The sequence below is a fragment of the Heterocephalus glaber genome, unplaced genomic scaffold (genome assembly GCF_053883595.1).
Source record: "Heterocephalus glaber isolate CG9 unplaced genomic scaffold, H.glaber_assembly_v1.0 deba00001497, whole genome shotgun sequence".
Taxonomy (NCBI): Eukaryota; Metazoa; Chordata; class Mammalia; order Rodentia; family Bathyergidae; genus Heterocephalus; species Heterocephalus glaber.
The window spans coordinates 1,082,227-1,099,602 of record NW_028258320.1 but is presented as its reverse complement, the minus strand read 5'-3'; the positions used below and the strand labels follow the sequence as shown (position 1 = coordinate 1,099,602).

Below are 17,376 nucleotides of genomic sequence, written 5' to 3'. Positions count from 1 at the left end.
CTTACTCCTTCCCAACCCTAGTAACAGGGTGGGCTGAGGCTGAGCCCTGCCACTCGCCTCAGGAAACAGAAGAGGTGTCCTGCTGGTGCCAGACGAGCACAGTGCCTGCGTGCGGACCTCAGGGTCTGGGGACGAGCGGGCAACGTTGCTTCATCTCGTGAGCCAGTCCCTGCTGCCCTCTTACTGCAGCCTGGGGGCTCTGCTGTCACCAAGGCAGAGGGGCTCCTACCACTCATGTTCCTGTACCCCACTTCCTCGCTCTCCAACCGTCCGTCCCACTCAGGCCTGCAGCACGATTCCTGCTGGCTCTGTCTACAGGCCAGAGCCAGCTGTTGGGGACCCCGCCGCACCCTACAGAAAGGTTTCTCACTTTGCAGTTTTCAGCAGAAACTCTTACGGATGTTCAGGGTGTGAAAGACAGAAGGAAAATGGCAAGGGGCAAGGTAATCACGGAAACCAACAGCGCCCACTCATCCGTGCCTCTGCCCTGCTCTCAAGAAAACTCCCTTCCGTTAACTTCGAGGCCTTCAAGAGCCCACGGTCCATGTTACCCGCTGTCACCTGGCCCTGTGTGCAGCAGGCTGAGGACACGGCAGCAGCTCAGCGCTGCGAAGGAGCTGGCCTCTAGTGGAACCCCTGGATCAAAACCTCTAAAATCACAGCTGCTTAGCAGTGTGGCTTTTCCCTCTCACCGACAGCAGGGGCTGGTTCTGAGGGAAACTCCCTGAGTGCAGTTCACCCTGGTTCCCTTAAGCTCATGGAGGCGGCTCTGAGCGTTGCCACCCCAGCCCCGTGACCTCTGTCCTCTGCAAAGCTACAAAGAGGCCATTCAAGTGCTCGATGTTCAGGAGATACACAACCGGGCATGGGAGAAGGGGTGCAGGGCTCCCAAGGATGCAGACCTCCCAAAGGTCACTGTCACCCCCCTCACTTCGGCCCACCCCAGCCCTCGATGACCCACACGCCCACTGTGCCTCTGTTCAGCCCCTGCAGCTCAGAAGCAGAGGCCTTGGCGAGCCGTGGTTTCCTTTGTCTCTAAGGGGGTGCAAGCAGTAGCCAGCGGTGCCAATGAAGGAATAAAGAACAGGAAAGAGGGAGGAAAGGGCCCCTTATTTACACATCTGATTCACAGAAACAAAAAGCACTTGGGGGAAACAATCAGTGTAGCAAATCATCCGACCGGGACATAGCTTTCTATCTTTACAAAAATGTGAGAACATTTCCCCTCGTCTCCCAGCACCGAGGGGACCCTTAAGGACAGGAGCGGATAGTCAGCTGCAGGCCCAGGCGGCAGCACTGTGGCTGGAGTTCCTCCCAGAGCATCACGGCATCGGCATCAGCTGATGCATCTGCAAGGGATCCTGCGGACAGTCAGACCCTAAAGATCAAGCCTAGGAGGCGGCTCTCTCTCCTCTCTGGTGCTACTTTACCTCATCCTGAGGAGCTGACAGGGGTGGGGGCACCTGGCAGGAAGGGCTCTGGCCTGGCCCAGGAGTGGACAGCTGTGCTGCCAAACCATCCAGATGGGGCGGGGACCACACAGGACATGAGGTGAGAGACGCAGAGGGTTGCTGGGGCTCCTGTCAGCAAGCAGTCACGCCCTGCCCAGGGGCACACCTGTGACTCCAGCACAAGGAACAAGGGACAAGGGACTTGGGTTACTCCATCTTTTTCACTGGCTCTAATTCCATTCTGCAGAAATTATACACTGCAATGATTTGATTTTAGTCAGCCATGGCTTTCCAAAAATGCCCAGGGTGATGCTGCCAGGAAGACAGCAGGCAGGCAGGCAGGACCACTGGTGAAGGGGGCTCTGGTACAACCTGGCGGTGCCTTGCAGTGCTGTGGGCCCGGAAGAGCCCAGTCTCTCAGACAGGTGCTGCAAAGTTCCGGCCAAGCAGCCAGGCCAGAGTCCTTCCTGAGCTTCTGGGGAAGCAGGGAGGGGTGGGTAGGCCCTGGCACCTTCTCCAGCATGCAGGGCAGGCAACTAAGTAACCAACCCCTGGAAAGTGGTTTCATTGTTTGTTTTTATTTCTTCTCTTTCAACCTGGCTTTCAGGTCTGAGTCACTCTGTAGGTAGGTAGTCCTGGTGCCTACAGTTCTGAGAGTGTGGTTCCGTCGCAGATGACCAAAGGCTGGACCCCTCTGGCTATGATGTAGGCCTTCCAGTGGGCAGCGCTGGTGTAGCCTTGGAGGGAAACAGTGACAGGAAAGCAGGTGTCAGGGCCCTGGCACAGTGAGCACGGCTGTGTGCAGAGCCGGCGGGTCTGCCAAGGGGGAGTCTGACCTGGAGGTCTGTAGGCTCCTCTGCATGGTCAGTCAGCCCCTCTACCACTCCTCCTCTCCTACCTGACACCCAGCAGGTGCCACTTCAAACCCCAGGCCTTCCCTGCACCCCAGCCCCACACCTGGCCTGGGCACGGGGAACCCCGCTTCGGCAGCTGCAGGGACAGCTGGCACAGGACTCTCAGCCTGATCCCAAGGGTATTGGCAAGGCAGGAGGGATTCTGAAGGGCGGCAGGACCCTCTGTCCCAACCTCCTTGGGTTATGTAGGATAGTTTATCACAGCGTGTCCTGATGAAGCGAAAGTAGCAGTTCTCAAATTGGGATATCCCACACAGACATTCCAAAGAGAGGGCTCCACAGAAGTCAGTCTGAGGAACACCAGGCCCCTGGGAGGCTTTCTGATGTGTACTGTGTACCAAGGCAGGCTCTGCGCCAGCTCTGCCGACCCAAGAACCCAGGGTGCAAGGGCTATAGTGACCCTCAGACGAGGCTTCTGTCATGAGTCCTGCGGGAGTGGGCCAGGAGGGACAGACCACCAGAAGGCCTCAGACTTGGACTGTTTTGACGGTGATGGGGCTCAGGCTAGCCGCTGCCATCACTATACAACACAGGACTGCCCACTGCGACCTCTCGAGAGTGACAGGAAAATCAAGACTCTCCCAAGGGTGCTAAACATCACAGTGCCCGGGGCTGGCAACACCGGCTCAGATATTTTCGAATTTCAAGAGATCTCAGACTGAGGTTCTGAACCACAACACAATAACCCCAAGCAACAAAGAACCTCTGGAGAGGAAAATTTCTGGAGCAGGTGGTGCCTGTGTTGGGCCGGGGACACGGGCAGCTGTGTGTGGTGCTGTGCTGTGCGGTGATGGCATATGTGGAGCCCAGCCCAGGCCCCTCTCAGGAAGGCTCCAGTCCCAGGTTTCCTGCTGATCCACTGCCCCACCTCCAGAGCACACTGAGAACCTGTCACAGGGCCACTCTGAGGTCCCAAGGAAGCGGGGCTGCCAGGCTGTAGAGGCACTGGACTGTTTCTGTACTCTGTAATGGTGGCAGCTGCAGCTGTGGCCCCTGTCACTGCCACTGCTTCAGCTACCGCTGTCCTCTCCTGCTTCCCTCTTCTCTCAGTCTCCTGGCCCCTCTCCGAGCCCCATCCTGAGCTGACCTCCAGACCCTGCCGGCCACAGGCTCCCTGCCATCTGGAAGCAAAGCGGCCGCTGAAGTGTGGCGGAAGAGCTCCGGCTGGGTCTGAGGCTCAGAGCTCCTCTGACCGTTGCCAGACAGCTTTGTTTCCTTCTCCTGAAGTCTGTAATCAGCATTCTGGGTGTCTGAGGGGACTAGAAATCTGGAATGTGGGTAACTCCGCTGTTTCCATGGTTGGTTGTGTGCAGAGTCAGGCATTTATAGAGCCTAAGGCAGGAGCCTGCTCATGCAGAACTACGAACTTCAAACCCAAAGGCACTGTCCAGACTCCTGCGTCAGTCTCCCTTTGTGAAAGGACGGCTCCCCTGTGGAATCGGCTCTGGAGCATTTCTGTAAGAAGATGCCATTTTGTGCAGAAGTTTCCTGAGGGGCAGGCCAGCTGTGCTCCTTTATTTCTTAAGGCCTAATGCGTTAATTTTATTTTTCAATCCTAAATTGAGGTAAGTTACGTAACTTGGAACAAACTTGGCACAGCTGGCAGTCTTCTCCCTACCCCCAAAGGAGGTGAAGTTTCTAGGAATTCAGGGTCTCCTGAATGGGTGAAGTTCAAAGAAATCAACTGGAAAACGGGTCTGGGCTCTGCTGGGGTCACCTGGCGAGGCAGGAAGTGTGCAAAGGGGTCTGCTGGATGCCTGGCCACACGGGTCCACTTCTGCCCAGAGGCCGTGGTCAGAGACTGCTGCTGGCAGTGGCTGAGCAAACCCGAGTCTGTGGCACTGGTTTTTAGGGAACAAGGCACAGGACGGGGCTCAGCGGGAGGCGTGGAGTCAGGGTGTCATCAGCGTGAGGCTGTGACGTGACCTCGGGACCCACAAAGAGGCACCATTTCCCCGGACCACTGCCCTGAAAGCCACTTGGCAGCGTTTCATTTGCAGTACAGGCCTAGAAAGGGTTCCTCCAATCTCGACTTGTCCCAGCCCTAGCTCAGACAGACACGGCAGACACGGCAGACCTGCTGCCCGCCTGAATGACGTCCTCCCTGGGTCTCAACCTCCTCATCCATAAGATTAGGAATTCGTCTAAATATTTTCCAGAATCTCTTCTGACCTGAAGTTTCTGTGACCAATAGACAATGCACTTGCAGTGCTGTAGGTACAAGGCTTTTATCTCTGCTACATTAGTTGTTTTACTTCTAAGCACCGATATATCATCCTTGTTAATAAAAGAATGCTATGTTTGTGAAGGCAATATTTGCTGCTTTGAATATTTTCTCAGTTAAAAACTTAGCTGGGTGTGGTGGTGCACGCAGGAGGCTGAGGCAGGAGGATCATGCAAGCCCAAGGCCAGCCTGGGCTACATAGTGAAACTCTGTCTCAAAAAACCAAACCAGAGCCAGGGATTTAGCTCAGTGGTGCTACATCTGCCTCGCAAGCATAAGGTCCTGAGTTCGATCCCTGGTACCGAAAAAAAAAACCCAACCCAACTACACAGATGCCTCTGGAGCCCCTGCCCCCCTGGGACCCTACATACCGATGTCCCCTGCCTCGACTGGCATGGCCACGGACTGACAGTGTTGCCGGCAATGGAAGGGCGGGATGAGCTGCAACAGGGCCTCACCACTGCCGACTGCAAACAGGTCATGCACTTTATACATCTGAGAGAATAAGGGGAGGGAACGGAGGGGAAAGAAAACAGAAATAAAACCTGGGGACAAGCAACAAAAACCCTCACACATATGCTTTGAGCTTCCCAGCAGCCTAAGCAGAGAGGAAAGCAGAACTAACTTCTATGCATGGCATCTCCTGGTTCTGAGACCAGGGCAAGGTCCCTCCTGTGGTTCCTCTCAGGACACTCTGAAGCTGCTGCATAGGCTTCCTAATCTGCAGCTACTCTGCAGAGGCCACAGCTTCAAAGTGGTCAAAGGCAAAACACTTTATTGCAATTTCTGACTTTGGAAGCTGGGCCTTGAGCCCAGGGCCTTGTGCATATAAGGTAATCTGCCACTAAGCTACTTGCTGCCATGTCATACAAGTGGGTCCAACAAGCAGGGGTTGAGGAACACGGTCTTTGGAGGCTCTGGTCTGGTCCAGATGTTTTAGCTAAGCAGAGGGTCTGCATCCTTTGGGTTCCTCCGTGGACGTCCACTTCTCAAACTAGCCTTCTGACAAGAGCTGCACAGCAGCAAGTTCAAGTCTACACTGAAGAAGCAGTTTTGCCATGTCACTAGCTAAAACTAAGGCCAGCAGCCTGGCCTGTGAACCTGAAAACAGAAATGCCCAGGATGTGCGCCTGCAGAGGAACCAGCGAAGCATTTGGTGAGACCCACTCTGAGCCAGGCAGGGAACTGTGCGCCCCTGGGGTCTCCCAGGGTGGGAACAGGGGCAGAGGGAGAAGCGGTTTCGCCCAGGCTTCCCGCCCTAGCTCCTGCCCTCTAAAACAGGGTTCACCAGTCTGAAACCCTGGCCAGGTCTTGTTTTTTTCTTTACCACTCTAGGCCTCTAGAGCCTTGAGTTTTGGCTCCATCTGTCCCTCACCCCAATCCTGGGCATGATTCTGTTTCCAAGGCAATGACAGAGCCATGTCACAGGCTGCCAGGGTAACAGGAGGAGGCTTAGAGCTGGCCTGCAGGTGATGGTGCTAATGCAGACTGCCACCCTGGGATCTGTGGTCTTGCAAAGACCCCAAAAGCCCTAGAACAAGAGTGCTTCCCTTTCAGCAGGCTGGGTGGAGGTGGCAGCCCCTCCACGAGGGGTAGACAGAGGCAGCCCCTGCCCTGGGGTGGGCGGAGTGGCCCTGCTGCTTAGTGACCCCTCCCTACTGCTTAGCTCCCATCCCAGGCTGCCTTGGGACCCAGGGCCAAGATGTGAGATGCTCCCCAGGCCAGGGATGGGATACAGACATGGGTGGGGTGGCGAGGCTGGGGAAAGGAGAGCTCGGGCCAGGACAGGAAGCGGATGCTCTGAGAAACCAGACTCTCAGGACCTCTGCTTCTTGGCTGTTCCCCTTCCAAAGGTCTGGGGACCACAGTGAGATGTTTCGATAAGGCTCTGAGAAACCGCGCTCACTCCTTTGGCTGGCAAAACTGACTTCAGTACTCAAGTGGGAAACTGGAGATGAAGATAAAGTCCTCACCCAGGATTATATCATGATCAGGAAGATGAACTCATGGGAGGGCCTGTGTTCCAGCCAGGAACAGCAGGACACACTGCTGTGAAGTGTGAAGCCAGGGCCTGCACCTCCCTGCTGCTGGCAGGCGCGAGCTCTTACTTCTAGACAAAGATGATTGTTTTTATGGCTTTTAAATTCCTTCAACAGAGCTCAGCAGATTTGGAGCCAAGTAAGAATGTTAGGAGGTTGGAGTTACAACCCAGAGTTTGTAGGGATCATACTTTGGGAAATTAAAAAACAACTTTTTGCTAAGATCCTGGCGATGGAACCCAGGCCTCGAACATGCTAAGCATGGCCACACCCTTGCCCCTAAACCTTCTACAAAGGACAATTCCTTCTTCTCATTCTTTTAAACGAATCCAGGTTCAAACTCCCTCTCAGTCCTCAGGCCCAGGCCAGGTGGAACTGAGGGTGAAGAGGGGCCTTCCTACCTGGTGGGGCGGCCTTCTCCGACCCGAGCCTGGGCCAGCCCACTTCGCCACCTGCCGTCTCACACTTGTTCTGTTTCAGGGGAAGCCACGCTGGCTGGGAATGGCGTGGTGGCTGGAGGTATCCTGTGACCCTGCTCTGTGGCCCTGGGCAGATCATTCAGTCTCTCTGGACTCAGTTCCCTACTCTACAGAATGAAGATGTTGGAGCATTCGCATTCATTCACATACTGCCCCTCTGTAGTTTATTGTCTTTTATTTGCTTATTAATTGTATTACCTTTTGGGGAGTAAAAACTGCTATCCTCAATACCAATGTGAATTTTACTTCTTTTTCATTTTGTGGGAAAGAGAATCCTTAGTATTTGCTTAGCAAAAATATCAGCAAATAATAAATGCAAGGTTTCTGTACTGAAGAGGGTAAACATTTTTGGTGTTTAAATGAAAAGTTAACAGTATTTTGGTTTAGTTCTTTTATATGCATTTTTGGGATGCTGAGGATCAAATCGGGGCCTTACACATGCTAAGCACTGAGCTATACCCCTTTCTTGTTTTGTTTTTTGTTTTTTTGGTACCAGGGATTGAACTCGGGTCCTTGAGCCTGCTCAGCAGGTGTCTAAACCACTGAGCTAAATCCCCGGTGTCTCTACCTACACCCCTTTCTAATTTTAAGGTTTTATTTTTTTAAAGTGGTTGTCCTTATTTATTTATTATTTTGAGACAGAGTTTCACTGTGTAGCCCAGGCTGGCCTTGAACTCATGGCAATCCTCCTGCCTCAGTCTCCTGAGGGCTGGGATTACAGACTAGGCTTGGCTGAAGACATAGCTTTTAAACCACATTTTTATACTTCTGTTTTGTTTGTCTTTGTCTTGGACTTTGGCTTGCAGACTGCCATCAAGTTTAGGAACCATCAGGTTTGCCACGCAGCTGTACAGAGAATTAACATCTGCTCTCTATATGGCCAAGTTTGTTGTTTTTGCCAAAATGAATGGTCCTGTAGAATCTTCTCTGTGATGTTTCAGAGCAGGACAGTGACGTTCATAACTCTTATGCATAACTTGCCTGCTTTCTGATTTGAGGTAGGGAAGTCACACGACCTGCACAATCTAGTCCCTGCATATCTGATGGCCCCACCCCCTGAATGCGTAGTAGTAGCTTGGCCCTAAGGGTGACAGGGGGAAACAGGTTTGTGAGGTCACCAGGCTTTCTGGGTACCTGTCTTTGTAACAGGGTGGGGGCACCGTAGGCCCTGGTTAGCAGCAGGAGGGGAGAAGCCATATGGGCCTGATTACTTCAGTCCAGGTCCCCAACGAGGAGAATTCTAGACCAAGTCCTCTGGAAATTTCCTACCTTACTCCCCATAACAGGTTCCGGGTGAAGAAGGAAGCACTTTTTTAAGGAGGCATCTTTTGGAAATGAGAGGTGGGTAAAAACAGGAAAAAGTTCATGTAAAATTTGTGATCTGTTCAGAGGTCTCCTCCTGTAAAAGTGTGAAACAAAACAGCGTCACGAGAATGGGAGAATGGGCGGCAGCCTCTCTGCGGGCCTAGCAGGGCTCCTAGAAAGGGTGGGAAACTGGGTGGGGGCGGAGATGGAAAAGCAGCGCCGCCAGGGTTTAGGTGTCACACTCGGAGCTCCACTGCTGCATGTGTGCGTGTGGGTGGGATGTTTATAAAGCCCAGCTGAAATAATACTGAGAGAGAGGGAGAGAAGCAATCGTTCACTCTCTGTTGGAAGAGAGACTGCAGTGACAGCAGGCTGGGTGGAGAGAGCTAATAAGAGAGGGATGATGAGGGGACACAAGCCCTGCCCCCTGCCCCGAGACTCCGGGAGGCACATAGTGTGAAGCCCAATTATCTTGAGACACTGCACGTTCTAGTACGAACATAAACGGCAAACTCAATGAAAGGTGGGAGTGTTCAGGAATTACCCAGCACAAAACTTGAAAACGCGAGTTTACTTCCACTTGGGAACAGTTGCGTGATGGGAACTGACTTTGCTTTTTCTGCCAGAACTTGCTGAGAAGAGCTCAGGTCTCTCAAGGAGTCTCTGGGCTCCCATGCACAGCCCCTCCTTCTGCCACCTCTGTCCCACCTGTCCCTCTCTCACCTGACCTGAGCGTGGCCATCAGGGTGGACTCGAGTGGCGTCTCTACCTATTGTGAGCCCCGGCCTAGCCGCTGGCCTATCCCTGCTGCACTCACCACGGGTAAGGAAACGGGAACCACCGCTCAGGAAAGCAACGCTGCCACTTGGCAAGCAAGCCCTCCGGGAAGCCTTCCGCAGCCTCTGGGTACTGGCACAGGAAGCGCTGGATCTCCTCGGTCAGCAGAGGCTGTCCTGTCTGCAAGGAGAGCAAGACAAACGCAGAGTTCCGATTAAAAATCCGGGAGCGGGGTCCATGGTGCAGTGAGCGAGCAGGGCGCCTCCTCACCTTGATGACCAGCTGCCGCAGGCTGTCGAACGTCCTCGGGGTGTCCTCCGGGAGCATCACCTCGAGGGGCAGATGGTGGGCACACACGGTGCAGTTGGCAGGGACGTGCTCCGACTCGTTGTGCTCACAGTTGTAGGGCCACCAGGGGTCGAGGTCTGCGAGGGGGCACAACACAGAGAAAGTGGATGGGCGCAGGAAAGGCACTTCGGGAGAGCCAGCAGCCCGCAAGGCAGGCAGAGAAGGACGAATTTCTCAGGGCAAACAACTGGAGCGCTGGGCGAAGGAACCCGGGAAATAAGGGCCTCGGACGCGGAGGCAGGGTGGAAAGAAGTTTCTCTCTCAGAACACTCCTACACTCCCCTAAATCATCCATTAAACAAAGCACAGCAGTTAGAAAACATCCCGGTGACCATGACATAGCTTCCAACCTCCTGGAACCTGCAAGCCACGCGGAGGAAGTGTCTGCAGCATGAGGGGCGGGTGTCATGCTGCACGGCTCCTCCCGTGTGCGGGAGCCGTGAGCCCTGGCCCTTGCTTCACAACGACCCAGGGAGGAAGGGCAGGGAAGGGCCCAAGAGAGCAGGGCCATGCAGGAGAGCCGGGCCTTCCGGGCACCACCGCTGGTGCACACAGCACTCACCTGCCGCTCTAACCCCCGGTCTCACCCCAGGCTGGTGCAAGGTGAAGAGGCCCCTGCAGACCCCACCTCGTGACAACCCCCCCAGGGCCTCTTCCCTGAGGGCCCCGCTGCTACACAGCCTTCCTCAGTTTCCCCACTCCTGCCTCTGACAGGGTCACTCTAAACTTGTTTTTTGGGGGGGGGGGTACCGGGGATCGAACTCAGGACCTTGTGCTTGCAAGGCAGGTGGCAAAACCACTGAGCTAAATCCCAGGCCTTAAATTTGTTTACTTTCTCTTCTGTTTCGGGTTTCATTTGAGTTCTCCAAGAGCTGTGTTTGTTTTAAACTCTAACTGGATTCCAAATGTTTCACAAGCTGGTTCAGATTACAGCCCAGTAGAGAGGGGCAGGAGTGGGCTGAGAACCAGAGCAAAAGACAACAAGTGTGGCTGAGATGAAGTCAAGGTTTTAAACCAGTAACACTGGGACTCATCCTTAATTACAAAGCACTGTCTGTCACCAGCAGGGACGGCCTGGTCTCGGCGCTTTGTGCTTTGTTTAATGCAGCTGTCGTGGGGTAGGCCTTCCCTTCTCGGCCAGCCTGGGCCTCAGTGGCACGGTGGCACCGCTCTGCTGTGAGAGCCTCCAGGCAAGCCCCAAGCCCTCTAGCGCCACCTGTTTCGGTGGCACTGGAGCTGCAAAGTTGTATGTTTTTCCTTCTGGAGGATTTTCAAATGTTCCTTATTAGGGGCCAAATATGCTGCATTCCTGCCGAAATATGAGAACTCCAGGGAATGGCCACACAATGCAAGAGGAGAAACCCTGAGGCCACGTCAGTTACACTGTCAGTTACACAGCCCCGCAGCTTTCCTGGAGCAGGTGTGAGGGAAGGGGACAGGCGAGGGACGGCCAGGTGCTGAGCGCCAGCCCTGCTGGTCACTTTCCCACAGTACACTGCGTCACGGCAAGTACTGCGGCCAGAGGCTGGGGGATGCCAGACACGGGGCGTGAGGGTCAGTGGTGCAGAGAGGACGCTGATGACGCTTGCGGCACAGCCGACTCCAGAGAGCCAAAGGAGGTGTCGCGGTGGCTTTGGACAGGCTTCCCGGATGGGCCAGGAAGAACTACTGTGGGTTGTGATCCGGGGGCTTGGAGAGAGGCCGGGAAGAGGAAGACCCAGTTATGTTGGGGTTCGCGCTCTGTGGGGGAGAAGTGACACCCGTGAGTTGACATGGGGGGAAAGGACTTGGAAGGCAAGGGGGTCCCACAGCCGGCGGGAGAGGACTGACCCGCTGCCCCATGATCCTGGGGCACCTCCTCTGGGGCACCAACCTGGTAGGTGTGGAGGGATGCAATTCATTAGGACATTTTTCTGCAGTTGCACGTTAGACTACAACAGAATCAGTTAGCTATGACAATCTTCTCAAGACACAGAATAAAGTGACAGGAAATAGGGGAACCTTCCTAGAATCTGTACAAATGTGCTAGCAGGCTAGCAGCAAGCAGCCCTGGACACTTTATGTGTAATTTTCTTAACTTAAATTCTGTTTGTGTATTGGGAACAGACTCTCACTGTGTAGCCCAACTCATAGTGATCCTCCTGCCTCTGCCTCCCGAATCCTGGGGTTACAGGCACATGCACCATCGTGCCTACATTTAATTCTAATTTTATTATGAGCTTTAGATGTTCTTGGTATTTTTGGAGAGGCCTTGAAAAGCAGGTACAGGAAAAAGATCCACTGAGGCAAAACCAAGAAAGACCAGGAAAGCAACAGAGGACAGTATCTTGGAAACTAAGAGGAAAACTTGGGGGTGTTGTTCCCTGAGTCTAACAAACGCAGGTGAACAAATGTTAGTACTGCAAAGAGAACCTAAGGTGAAACAAGAAGCAGATAGCAAGATATGTAAAAACTATAGTTCTTTTACTCTATCAGCCATCAGCAGTTAAAGGCTGAACTGCAAAATAATCTGATCATACCTAGCAACAGATTTTTTTTTGCACCAGGGATCAAACTTGGGTCCTTGTGCTTTCGAAGCAGCGCTGGAACCACTGAGCTAAATCCCCAGCCTGACCTAGCAATAGATTTAAGAAGAAAGGTAAAACTATAAAAGTTGAATGAAGGACATAAAATAAGACCTAAATGAATAAACAAATATACCATGTGCTATGGTCCTGGGTAGGGAGAATAGGTATAAAGGTGTCAAGTCTTCCTCAAACCACAGGCACAAATTCAATACACCTGGACAGCATCACATCTGGTTTCTGCCTAATACAGGAGGGGTGGGGTAGCACTAGCCAACTGGGTTGCAATTCCACATAGAAGATGAAGTGTGCAGAACAGCAGGAGGCAGGCATCAGCCGGTGCCAGGCAACCTGGGCAACGTGAGAACTCTGTGTGTCGCTGGTCGGTCCCCAGCCCTGCCCCTGGGACATAGGAAGGGGGGTGACAGCACCGGGAGGGCCATCTGTGACTGGCATTGGGCAAATGACGGGGCTCAGGAGCAGGCTCTGGCCCACCTCATGCTGCAAATGAGGGCAGGATTGGAGGGGAAGAGCATATTTCTGTCCTCCCTGTGTAGTCAGCCAGTATGTTTTCAGAAAACATGGGCCGGGGATTTAGCTCAGTGGTTCCGTCGCCTGCCTCGCAAGCACAAGGACCCAAGTTCGATCCCTGATACCAAAAAAACCAAAAAACAAAAAAAAAACCAGCTCTATTGCTCGGCATGGTGATGCACATCTGTAATCCCAGCCACTCAGGAGGCTAAGGCAAGGAGGATTTTGAGTTCAAGATCCGTCTGAGTTACATAGTGAGCTCAAGGTTGGCCTGGGCTATCAGTGAGACCCGGTTTTTTAAAAAAAGCTTTATTGTGATAAAACTCATAAACCAGATAGTCCACCCACTTAAAATGTGTAATTCAGGATACAAAATCAATTGTGTTTCTGTACAATAATGAATCCACCGAGAAAGAAATTAGGAAAACAATACCATTCACAATAGCCTAAAGAAAAGTAAATACTTAGGAATTCACCTTATCGAGTTAAAGACCTCTATAATGAAAGCTATAGAACTCTGAAAAAGGAGATAAAAGGGGGCATCTGAAAATGGAAAGATGTCCCCCGCTCCTGGATAGGCAGAACCAGTATTGTCAAAATGGCCATATTACCAAGACTACTATACAGATGTAATGCAATCCCAATCAAAATACCAACAGCAGGGCCTGGGGATAATTTCGCTCCGTGGTAGAACGCTTGTCTAGCAAGCATGAGGCCCTGGGTTCGGTTCTCAGCACCAAAAAATTAAAAAACAAAATGCATTCCTCACACAACTGGAGAAGACAATCTTAAAATTCACATGGAACCAGAAGAGACCCAGAAGAGCAAAAGCAATCCTGGGCAACAAGAGCAAAGCAGGAGATGTCATAATCCCGGACTCCAACTTACATTACAAAACTCCAGTGATTAAAACAGCTTGCCACTGGCACAGGTACAGACACACAGACAGACCAAAGGTACAGAGATCAGGATGAAGACACTCCCGGCACACTGACAAAAGGTCCCAAACCACATGCTGGAGAAAAGACAGCCTCTCTAACAGATGGTGCTAGGAAAACTGGCTACCCACATGCAGAAGACTGAATCCAGACCCGCATCTCACCACACTAAGCTAAAATCAGAATGGATCAAAGATCTACATATTAAAACAGAAACACTAAATCTGCAGGAAGATAAAACACATAAAACTGTTCAAGACATGGGTATAAGCCAAGGCTTTCTGAGCAGATCCCCAACTGCACAAGAAACATCAAAAATCAACAAATGGGATCATATCAAATTAAAACGCTTCTGGACAGCAAAGAAAACAGCCAACAGAGTAAAGAGACAACCTACAGAGTAAGAAAAAAATCCACCAGCTACTCCTCAGACAGAGCACTAATATCTAGACTATATTAAGAACTTGAAAAAAATTAATTTCCCCCCAAAATAAAAGACCCAATCAAGAAACGGGCAACTGAAATGAACAGATGTTTCTCAGAAGTGTACAAATGACTAATAATGAAAAAATGTTCAACAGCTCTGGCCATTACAAAAATGCAAATTAAAACAACACTGAGCTTCCATCTTACTCCAGAAAGAATGGCCATCAGGGGCCAGGGATTTAGCTCAGTGGTTCTGCTGCCTGCCCCACAAGTACAAGGACCTGAGTTCAATCCCCGGTACCAAAAAAAACAAAACAAAAAACAAATAAAAAAACAACAAAAAAAGAAAGGCCATCAGCAAGAAGTCTAATCAGCAGATGCTGGCAAGGGTGCAGGGAAAAAACGAACCCTTGTACTTTGTTGGTGGGAATGGAAACTAATACTGGAGAGTCCTCAAAACACTAAACATAGAAATTCCATTGACCTTAGCTCTTCCTCTTGTAGGTATCTTCCCAAAAGAGTTAAAGACATCCTATTACGGAGATCCACGCACATCCATGTTTATAGCAGCACAATTCACAATAGCTAAATCTTAGAAGCTGCCTGTGTCCATCCACAGATGAGTGGATAAAGAAAATGTGGAGTACTACTCTCCCATAAAGGATAAATTTGAGTCATTTGTAGGAAAATGATGCACCTTGTTTTTTGGGGCTTTTTTTTGGTTCCAGGGATAGAACTCAGAACCTTGTGATTATGAGGCAGGCACGGCACCACTGAGGTAAATCCCTGGCCCTGAATACACCTTGAGACATAATGTTAAGTGAAATAAATGAGATACACAAGCTTAAATATCATATGGTTTCTCTCATATGAAAAACCCAAAGTATAAATAATTTGAAGAGCAAAATGGAACATAGATAATAAGAAACAGGGACATAGATCTTTTGCAAATGGGAAGGGGACAAGAGATAGAGGAAGCAGGGTGGGAGGGGATAAGAAGGGAAAGAAAAAGAACTGAGATGTGTTACGTACATGTACCAACTCCCCATGAGAAATATAATCACTATGCACTGCAAACATGGATTAATACATTTTTTTTAATTTAAAGAAAATTTAAAAAAATTAAAAGTACAAATTTGAAAAACGAAAATAACAAAAGAGTCACTGCTTTGCATTTCCCTTTGGCCGTTCTCAGCTGTGATGCTTATTTCACTACAGTCAGCTTCCAGTCCCGAGGTCAGTGGCCTAAGGATGGGCCCACATGTGGCAGAGCAAGAAGATGGAAAGGACCTGGGTCCTTAATGATGCTTCTAAACTGAGTGCTAACCTTTGAACTTCTCTGCTGCCATTGTTCTTGTATTAAGAAAAAATGTTCTTTATACCAAAAAAAGCACAGTTCATCAAAAGCTAAACTACTCATCCAGACAAAAAATAAAATACATACATGGTTCAGGAGGTCTTAGTGCACCCACATTGTGTGCAGCCACCACTATCTGATGGGAAAAGAGCTCCATCACTCCCCAAAGAAACCCATATCCACTGCAGTCACTCTGTATTCCAATCCTTCTTCCCCACCCCTAAGCACCCAAAAACCTGTTTTTGGTTTCTTCAGATGTGCCTGTTCTGGTATTTCACAAGAAAGGAATCATATAATCCATTGCCTTTTATGTCTGGCTTCTTTCATTTTGCATAACATTTGCAAGGCTCATCCTTGTAGCAGGGGTCTGTGCTTCATTCACTTTTTTTTTTTTTTTTTTTTTGTGCCGGGGATCGAACTTGGGACCTTGCGCTTGTGAGGCAGGCGCCGGAACCACTGAGCTAAATCCCCGGGGCCTGTGCTTCATTCTTTTCACTGCTGAGTAATATTCTGCCGTATGGATAACCAAATGTTGCCAACTCTTTCTTCAGCTCATGAACGTCTGGGATTTTATACTTTGGGGCTCTTATGACTAATGTGTTGGTGAATATTTGTGGACAAATTTTTTGCAGACACATGTTTTCAAGTCTCTTAAGTATAGGTGTGGAATTACTGGGTCATAGAGTAACTTTTTTGGGGGGGGGTACTGGGGATCAAACTCAGGACCTTGCGCTTTTGAGGCAGGTGGCAGAACCACTGAGCTACATCTCCAGGCCATCTGTTTAATTTTTTTTCCAGGTTTACTGCAGAGTAGACAATGCACTGGACAAGGGACTAGGCTAGAAGGGGCAGGGGCGTGTCTTCGTCCAAAGGGGCAGACCTGACAGGACGGCCTAGGCCGAGGGCGTGGGTTGCTCCCGAGCCTCAGCCAGAGCAGGGGTGGGGTCTGGGCCCAAAGACTAGAAGAGTTCTAGGGGCTAAAAACAATGAGACAAGAGTCAGGCCACAGGGGACGGGGGCGGGATGGATCTAAGACGGAGAGGGGACCCTAAAGTGGGATGGGAGTAGGAGGGACCGCCGCGGGCTCAGTGGAAAGTCTCCACTTCCACAACGGTACAGTCACCCTGTGGAGAGGCCACGTCGTCCGGGGACAAGCTGGTGACCGCGGTGATCGGCCTAGAGGACCAGTTCGGAATCGCTGAGCGGAGCCCAGGTGCCCCCAGAGACCCCCAACACCACCCAAGCCGCCTGGCCCAACTCCGCTGCCTCCCGCGGCGCCCTCGGCAGCCGCCAGCAGCAGTGTCCGGCTCAGCAGGTGCTGCTTGACACTCGCCTGCAGCGCCCCCAGCAGCAGCTCGCCCAGGCGCGCCGGCTTCGGGCTACACGAGGACGCACCCGAGCCCAAGCCCGCTGTGGCCTTCTCACCTCCGGCGCCCGACAGAGCGCCGGATCCAGCGCGCCCGGGGTGGGGGTTGCCCGCTCAGGCCCTTCAGCGTCATAGGTGGTGCCCGGCCTGTCTGCAGAGCCGGGTCCGCTGCCGGAGGCCAGGACAGGGGAGCTCCTGCGGGGAGAGACACAGAGCTGGGCCTAGGGAGCAGCAAGCCCATCTGTTTAATTTTCTGAGGAAGTGCAAAATTGTTTTTTTGTTGTTGTTTGGGTTTTTTTGGTACCAGGGATCGAACTTGGGACCTTGGGCTTGTGAGGCAGCCGGCGGTGGAACCAATGAGCCAAATCCCCAGCCCCCAAATTGTTTTCTAAAGTAGCCACACTGTTCTACATTCCCATCCTCATGGATGAGGATTCCAATTTCTCTTGTTATTGTCTGGATTTTTTTGTATTATGGTCATTTTCATGGGTATGAAGCAGTATTTCATCATGGGGTTTTTTTAAAAAAAAATTTTGTTTGGTTTTTGTGGACCTGGGGCTCGAACCCCATGGCAAGTCCTCTACTACTGAAGTACATTCCTAGACCTTTCTAAAAAACTTTCATTCTAAAACAACAACAACAACAACAAAAAACAAC

The 17,376-nt window shown here is 51.4% G+C and overlaps 1 protein-coding gene across 7 annotated transcripts in view; it reads right to left on the bottom strand.

Annotated features, from left to right (window-relative positions):
- Window positions 1-2,009: 2,009 nt before the first annotated feature.
- CUNH6orf89 (chromosome unknown C6orf89 homolog) overlaps window positions 2,010-17,376 on the bottom strand; it is a 34,516-nt gene continuing 19,149 nt past the window's right edge. For 5 of the 7 annotated variants that reach the window (XM_004846671.3, XM_087184457.1, XM_087184454.1 and 2 more), the window contains 5 exons: window positions 9,460-9,614; window positions 9,230-9,369; window positions 8,377-8,506; window positions 4,961-5,084; window positions 2,010-2,188 (listed from right to left, as the gene is read on the bottom strand). In XM_004846671.3, the coding sequence (XP_004846728.1) occupies window positions 2,094-2,188; window positions 4,961-5,084; window positions 8,377-8,506; window positions 9,230-9,369; window positions 9,460-9,614 (644 nt within the window). In that variant the 3' untranslated portion in view covers window positions 2,010-2,093. The remainder of the gene's footprint in view (window positions 2,189-4,960; window positions 5,085-8,376; window positions 8,507-9,229; window positions 9,370-9,459; window positions 9,615-17,376) is intronic. The other 2 variants (XM_013072805.3, XM_021259904.2) reach the window with 2 other exon arrangements.